Source organism: Achroia grisella, unplaced genomic scaffold (genome assembly GCF_030625045.1).
Source record: "Achroia grisella isolate CSIRO2021 unplaced genomic scaffold, CSIRO_AGI_Agris_v1 utg2470, whole genome shotgun sequence".
Lineage (NCBI taxonomy): Eukaryota > Metazoa > Arthropoda > Insecta > Lepidoptera > Pyralidae > Achroia > Achroia grisella.
Genome location: NW_026712738.1, coordinates 329,397 through 338,072, shown reverse-complemented (window position 1 = coordinate 338,072; position 8,676 = coordinate 329,397). Strand labels below are relative to the sequence as shown.

General features: G+C 33.1%; 1 protein-coding gene across 1 annotated transcript; it reads left to right on the top strand.

Annotated features, from left to right (window-relative positions):
• Positions 1 to 445: 445 nt before the first annotated feature.
• Positions 446 to 4,758, top strand: LOC131842736 (cuticle protein 16.8-like). Its single transcript, XM_059191300.1, has 3 exons — positions 446 to 644; positions 1,917 to 2,117; positions 4,448 to 4,758. Exons 1-3 carry the CDS (start codon positions 446 to 448, stop codon positions 4,609 to 4,611), a joined length of 564 nt encoding a protein of 187 aa, XP_059047283.1. The 3' UTR covers positions 4,612 to 4,758.
• Positions 4,759 to 8,676: the final 3,918 nt, after the last annotated feature.

Below are 8,676 nucleotides of genomic sequence, written 5' to 3'. Positions count from 1 at the left end.
AATTTAGGGTTGTGTGTAAAAATACAAGACTTAAACTGTATTGCTATATATATCAAGCAATAATAAACAGATGGACATAAATACGCAAATAGTACGACAACTGGGGCTACGAAGTTACCTACTTACGAAGTTTTGGTAAAAAAACTACAAATCCACATAATAAAAGAGTAAAAATAAAAACAATTGTCGAAAGAATGAAAAAACAATTTTTCTCGTGGACCACCCTTAACACTTAGGAGTATAAAAATTAATTGTAAACCTATTCTCTGACTTACTCAATATACATAAAAATTTCATCAAAATCGGTCAAGCCGTTTCTGAGGAGTATAAATTCGAAACCTGTGACAGGAAAATTTTCTAATATATTAGATACATTTAGTAAATAACTGACATTCACATTACAGTTAAAATAAGAAACTGATGTTATCCATAACATAAACTCCAGATGCTGTATCACACGCTGCTCATCTTATCCAGTGTGGTGTTATCCAGCTGCGACGTGTCTCATCTGCAGCTTCAGGAAGACCACACGACGGAGCCGCCGCCACCGAAGCCCTATGTGTTCTCTTACACGGCCGGCAGGTACCCTGGTCATGCTGATAGACAGCATACCGAAGTTAGTGACGGCAGTGGAGTCATTAGAGGTGAGATGCTTGCATTTAATAATAATAAAAAAACACCCCATAATAGTTGATATGTACAGATCAACTACTATTTTAGTGAAACAAACGCCAAAAGTTATGCAATTGTGAATCCCATAGTATGGGAGTGAAACCTAAAAACTGATTTCTGCACAAGGTTTTGGAGTTTAGGAAATATTCCCGAATAACTCCTTGCGGAGATCGGCGACCCCCCAATATTCAACTGTGCAAAGTTACGCATTAGTGTTACCATCGGGGGAGGTTCTCCGAGGAAAATCGGGGATTATTCCCAGAAAACTGTAAACCACATAACCACGAGGTCGGAGATCTATTCTGTTCCCATAACATCCTGCAGTACCACCAGAACGACCATCATCACCACTTTAAATAATTGAAAACTGCTGAAGGTTGTTACTAGAAAATTTACAATTATTTTTTGGGTATACACAAAAAATTGCTGGCAATTCTGCAGTAGTATAAGTAGCTGTAGTTGTATATATTTTATTAAACTCCCCTCCGATCGATCCTCCGTCCAATTCAAACGGGGATCGATATTACGACGGCCTGTGTCGAGGTTCGAACCCCTAGTGGTGTCAGACTAAAGTCGTATCCGTCAGGCAGGAGTTGGCCTTCAGCCGCTCCATAAGTCCTTCCTTGGTTTGGAGTGCCATCTGCACTCGCCCCCTAACGTCCGGTGAAGCTGTAAAGGCCAGCTGCGGCCAACAGCATTAGAGTAGTCCGAAAAAAATATACACTTAGTATCGGCCATTTAAGTGTGGTTAACACTACAAGTGCAAAGATCAGCAAAACTTGAGTATATTTATACTACTACGCAATAATAACAATACTCATGGATAATTCACACAACACAATCTAGTCCCAAGCTAGGCAGAGCTTTTGTTATGGGTACTTGTCAACTGATATAAATACACAGTTAAATTTTTATTTGTAAATATATACATTATATACATATTAAACACCCAGACCAATACAAACAATCATACTCATGAATACAAATGTTTGTTACTATACAATCTTAATAATATAAACGCGTAATGATGTAATTATGGATGTTGTTACTCTTTCACACAAAAACTGTTGAACGGATCTTGATGAAACTTTACAGTAATATAGCTTATACATGAGAATAACACATACGCTATAATTTATAAGATATTATGTAAATTGAGCGAAATATAACGATAAATATAAGTGTGACGAAGTTACGTGGGTCAGCTAGTATGAAATAATATCGAATTGTTCAATTCCTTTCAGGCTCATTCTCCTACGTGGACCCTCGCCAGAAGGTCCGCACTGTGGACTACATAGCAGACAAGGAAGGCTTCCACCCGATCCTGAACGATGCTCCTCCTGAACATCCAGCTGACTCTGAGTCTGTGGCGCAAGCTAAAGACAAACACTACCGGCTGTATGCTAAAATTGCTGAGGAGCATGCACACCAACCTCATCCATTGGGTAACGAACAAAATGATAATCAACATAAGCAAATTGATAAAAAAAGTAATGACCTAACAGATGGAAAGTTAGAACTGTCGATTGTAATAATAATAATTCGTTTAAAAACTCACCATCGTTGTCATTTCTTTCATAGAAGTCATTGTTTGGTGTCAAGTCTATCACCCTATCAAAGAGAGATATGTAAAATACATATCATTACATAGTATAAAACAAAGTCGCTGTCGCTGTCTGTCCGTCTCTATGTATGCTTAAATCTTTAAAACCACGCAACGGATCTTGAAGCGGTTTTTTTTATTAGAGTGTTTCAAGAGAAAGATTTATCTAAATATATATAATTCAAAGGTGACTAACATAGTAATCTATCAATGCACAGTGATGCGGCTCGAATGCTCAGATGGTAGGTGATGTTGCGGCTCGAATGATAGATGGTAGATGTAGATCAGCAGATTACGGGGTGAATAAATGATTTCTTGAATTTAATTGGTAAATAATATTATAAATTACAAATTAGGATGAGTGAACAAATTGTACGTTACATCAATCGGTTGATATTTCAAGTCTGTTACGTTACTCAGCGAATTTAAAAATCATTCGATCGATATAATTATTATATATTATTATAATTAGTATATTTCTTCACTCCACCAAATTTGTAATTAATATTATATTTACCATTTAATTTAAGATAGTAAGCAAATTCTATCATTTTCAACAACTCTGTAATCTGCTGAAGCCATCAACACCTACCATCTATCATTCGAGCCGCAACATCACCTACCATCTGAGCATTCAAGCCGCAACATCACCTACCATCTGAGCATTCAAATCATCACGTACCACTATGCTAAATAGAATAGAAATACATTGTAAAACAATTACAGTATAATTTCCGCTTACTTTGTAACGAGTTGCTAAATGACAAAGTGTTAGATGTGACATTGTCGTGTCGATAATTGTATAGTTAATAACGTAATTACAATACGAACATACAAGTTATAATTTACGACGCTCGCGTGTCACCTAACTTATTTTTTATTTAATAATACTAATAATAATAACTTAGGACAATTCAAACAGGCATTTCGACAATAAATATATCACTAGCTTTTGCCCGCGGCTTCGCTCGCGTTAATTAATTTCCTTAGGGGTGGAATTTATCAAAATCCTTTCTTAGAGGATGTACGTCATAGTAGCTTTATGCATGCAAAGTCTCAGCCCGATCGGTTTAAAATTGACAAAGTTTCATAAAAACTTTCATCCCCCATTTTATCCCCTTGAGGGTAGAATTAATCAAAATCCTTTCATAGCGGATGCCTATGTCATAACATCTACCTGCATGCCAAATTTCAGCCCGATCCGTCCAGTGGTTTGGGCTGTGCGTTGATAGATCGCTAAGTCAGTCACCTTTGAGTTATATGTATTTAGATTATTAGAGCAATACAAACAATTAGACTCATCACTCAGTAGGAATTGAACCCGCGACCATCGGAAGTAAGGCGGAAGTAAACCGCTAAACTACCGAGGCCTTCAAACATTACTTTGTTACTACTTGGAAATGCCATGTAATATTTAATGAGTAATTTGTAATGGATACTTTTCAATCAATACAATAGATCTAATGCATGATTCATTGACACTGTAATGAACATAATGATGAGATTAAACACCCGGAAACCATAAAACATGAAGATAAAATTAATTTATTTAAAACAAGGCTTAAAGAACTACTGGCCGAAAAAAACTTACTATACAATAAAAGATTTTTTAACAGACGTACTATAGGAGCTAACTGGACACTACAACAGATCTGAATTTTAAATTTCATTTTAGGAATGAGTCATCTACGAAATTGCCAACTCTTTAAACAGAGTCCATGTGTATTGATTTATCATATGTAAATTTATGTATATGCATGTGCAATTATAAATTAATAAATAAATTAAATTAAATTAAAAACTATTAAAATATATACAAATCAACCTTCTGGATTTGCCTGGAGTTTTTAAGGAGTATTTTGTATCCCATAGCATTGATAGTGTAAATTGAAATGTATATTATGTGATATTAGCTATGTTTATATCAAGTTTTTTGTATTAATATTTTTCACTACCGTTCAGTTCAATATATAGATTCAATTGAGAAAAACTGGCAAATAGACAACCTAAACTCAACTAATTTTTATTTTTTTTAAAAAGCCAGTTTATTTACTTATATGGATGTCTATGTTTAACATTAAATGAAAACCAACTATCGCCATGTACGTTTGTCATTGTCATCATATTATATAGAGTAATTTTCCTAAATGTTATTTCTTGTATTCCCTTCAGGCGACTCAACTCCCCGCCAGTCAGCGGCTGTAGCGCTTGCGTCAGCGAAGCACGCACAACTGTTCAAAGTAATAGCAGAGCAGCACGCCAGGATAGCAGCGGAACGAGAAGCGCTGCAGCGGGAAGAAGAGGAGAAACAAAACCTGCAGGAATTAGGACATTAGAACAATATTGCACTCCAAAGAAATTTCAAACCACATTCGACAATGCAACTCCCACTCTATTTCTAGAACATTCAATTAATTTTGGCGGGAAAGTGAAAATTCATCAGTAACCGCCATCTTTATTCTTTTTTTTTTTTATTTTAATATTTGGATATTTCTCTCTATTTCTGGAATATTCAGTTACTTTTGGCGGGAAAGTGTAATTTCATCAGCGCTGTAGCCGCCATCTTTATTCTTTTTTTTTTTATTTTAATATTTGGATATCTCTCTATTTCTGGAACATTTAATTACTTTTGGCGGTAAAGTGTAATTCATTAGCGCGGTAGCCGCCATCTTTATTCTTTTTTTAAATTTTAATGTTTTAAAACATATCTCTCCTTATATTTTATCAACTAGCTAGATCTCGTATGAACTCCTATATAAGTTATCAAGTCCCTTATTAACAAAATTGCTTTTTTATTGCAATTAAATTGACACAAATGTTTGTAAAGATGGCGCTTCTGAAGTTCATTTAACCTCAAATATTTAGTTACTCGTGTATCTTTGAGGTTAGTATAAAAAAAATCTATTTTGTAATATATTGCAATTTATTTGATGTAGGTTAATATAAAAAGAGTTTTATAGAGGTAGATGACGACGATTGAATGCAAAACTTTTTCTTTGCAGTAAGCATAATGTAATGAGAGTGTTTTTAATTCTTGATTGATCATTTTTTTTATTAACACATGACTGTTTATCTTAGTAGTACTTATGTCAAAAATATCACTATTGATTTTTTTTTATCCTGTTGCTTAGTGCTTTTGTATTATTTTTAAATTAATTCAGTAATGTAATCAGTAAAAGTCAGGACTTTCGCAAATTAACACCTATTTATTTCGATATAATATTTTTTTATCCTATAAATAGCTTTTGCCCGCGGCTTCGCTCGCGATAATTTCAAATCAAAATCCTTTCTTAGGGGATGCCTACGTCATAGTAGCTTTATACATGCAAAAACTCAGCCCGATAGGTTTAAAATTGACAAAGTCTCATATAAACTTTCATCCCCTATTTTGCCCCTTTGGGGGTAGAATTAATCAAAATCCTTTCTTAGCGGATTTCTACGTCATAACATCTACCTGCATGCCAAATTTCAGCCCGATCCGTCCAGTGGTTTGGGCTGTGCGTTGATAGATCACTATATCAGTCACCTTTGAGTTGTATATATTTAGATTACAAACTATTTGAAAGATACTGTAATTTAAGTTTAAAATATGGTATGGTTTTAGTTTTATTGAGTATCAAAATTTGAATTGTGCCAATATAGATGAGAAAGGCTAGAGATCGTGCCCAGTGGTATGCCTTGGGAGAGGCCTTTGTCCAGCAGTGAACTGCAGTGGGCTGTTGATGATGTGCCAATATGAATTTTTGGATTCTATCCAAAATGTTTTCTTTTTCTTTATAACTACCTATATATTAGGCATTTAAGTATATTTTAGGTAAATACGTGAATTTTAAGCACTCTTCCATGTAATGATTCCCATACAAAATTTACAATTATTTATATAGCAAAATGAGTTTAAAGATTTTGCACCTTTTTGATTTTTTGTTTCATTGCTGTGTCATGGTGAACAAAAAAAAAATTAAACAATTATCATTTAAGATATTTTTAAGTTTTTACGAGATCGAGGAACAGCAATTATATTTCTAAATATATATATACCACAGATAACATAATATGATATATACTTTATAATGCAGTCTTCAATTTTTAATTAAACAGCTATACCCACAGTATATATACGTATGCAGCACATAGGCTATGGTAACCATTTACCATCAGATGGGCCGTATGCTTGATTGCCACCATCCTAGTATAAAAAAAGACTATAAAATTTATTCTGATGTATAAGCTATATTATTGTAAAGTTTAATTATAATTCTTATAAGCTACATTACTGTACAGTTACATCAAAATCAGTTCTGTACTTTTTGCCTAAAACAGTAACATACATGCATACATACTCACAAACTTTCACGTTTATAATATTAGTTAGATACAAAACAATCTTTGATAGTGATTTAATCATAATATTTGATATCTGTGATCAATCATCGGATTTTATTACACTTATTTTAATATAATTATTTAGCAAAGATAGATTATATTCGTATATTATCTGTAAGACTACTGTAAAATACTCTTTAATTTGTTATTTTCGACGTTAGCTAGTCTCAGTGACAATTTATTTTCTACTTTTGTAAATGAAATTAAATGGTAAAAATATTTTGTATTATTTATAAAATTGTACAAAATAATAAATATTTTTCTATTCTTGCTTTTGATTTTATTTTGTTACTAGCTACTCGCCCTGTACATGTATTATATATATGAACCTTCCTCTTGAATCACTCTATCTATTAAAACCGCTTCAATATCCATTGCGTAGTTTTAAAGATTGAAGCATACATGGGGACGGACAGACAGCGACAGCGACATTATTTTATACTAATGTATAGTATAGTAATCATAATGTTACTAATATACTTGGACAACTTAGACAGTGCCACCTATTCCCAAGCTAAGCAAAGTTTGTGTTATGGGTACTAGATATTTAATATACGTAGAAAACAGCCAGACATGAAACAATCAAACACATCAATACAAATGTTTGTATGAGGAATCGATTATTATAATATATTGCGAGAGATGCTGGTATATATTTATCACAGCAGAGCGCAGTGACAGGAGTGTATAAACCAAAATGTATATAAAGAAAATCATATTTTGATAAGTATAAAATCTTATATATAAAATTCTCATGTCACAGTTTTTGTTACCATACACCTCCAAAACGGCTTGACCGATTCTCATGAAATTTTGTGAGCGTATTGAGTAGGTCTGAGAATCGGCCAACATCTATTTTTCATCCCCCTAAATGTTAGGGGTAGTCCAGCCCTATTTTTTTTTATTTTAAGGCAAAACAACGTCTTCCGGGACAGCTAGTAATGTATAAAAGTAACGGTGATTCAAATTGTAGGTTTAACAGTTATAACCTTAATTATATATCGCTCATTATGTAGGATTATCTATATATATAAATAAAATTGGAGTGTCTGTTTGTAATATCGAAACCGTCTTTTACTACATATGTTTATAAAAACAGTACATACACCAAAACAATTTTTTTTATAATTTTTATGTCTGTCTGTTTGTACCGCCTAATCTCTGAAATGGCTGGGCCGATTTTGGCGGGACTTTTATTGGCAGGTAGGGGATGTAATAAGGAGTAACTTAGACTACTTTAATTTTAGAAAAATAAAGTTTATATCCACGCGGACGTTTTCGCTTGTATTGTAATAAATTAAATAACAGTTCCTTTGCTACCCAGTATTAAAGAACTAAATACAATATGTTAAGATTATATTACTAGGTGATATCCGCGACTTCAGGTATGTGCGCAGAGTTAGTAGTTCAACTACCATATTTTCTTCTCCTATCTATCTTTATACCAAAATTAATCGGAATTGGTTCTGCTTCTTTTTCATAAATTATACCATAAGTGTTCTTCTGATATGAGCTATATTGTTGTATAGTTTCATTAAAATCTATTAAGTAATTTTTGCGTAAAAAATCCATGCACCCATACATACATTTTCGCTTTTACAAAATATAATATAAAACTCTCGTATCAGTGTTTGTAACAAACCTCCTCCGAAATGGCTTGACCGATTGTTATAATATTTTGCGTGTATATTCAGTAAATCTTAGAATAGGCGTAAACTATTTTCATACGCCGGGTTCGATTCTCGCCCGGTGCAAACATTTGTATTCATGAGTATGATTGTTTGGATCGGTCTAAGCTTTTCTATGTATATTATTTGTGTATTTATAAAAAATATTTTGTTATATACTGTTTTAAACTTGACGCGGTCATTATTTTAAGTCATTGTGGTAAGATCCCGTGATTTTTACTAATTATACGTATAAAAAAATTTGTATTTATATCAGTTGTCTAGTACCCATAACACAAGCGATACTTACCGTGGGACTAGATGACGCTATAGGTTATTTATTTATTTGTT

What these genes read in the sequence shown, in the direction of transcription:
- LOC131842736 (XM_059191300.1), top strand. Translation starts at nt 446, where the DNA reads ATGCTGTATCACACGCTGCTCATCTTATCCAGTGTGGTGTTATCCAGC. An exon ending in CGGCAGTGGAGTCATTAGAG is followed by an intron (nt 645 to 1,916) that starts GTGAGATGCTTG and finishes AATTCCTTTCAG; the next exon opens with GCTCATTCTCCTACGTGGAC. An exon ending in ACACCAACCTCATCCATTGG is followed by an intron (nt 2,118 to 4,447) that starts GTAACGAACAAA and finishes TATTCCCTTCAG; the next exon opens with GCGACTCAACTCCCCGCCAG.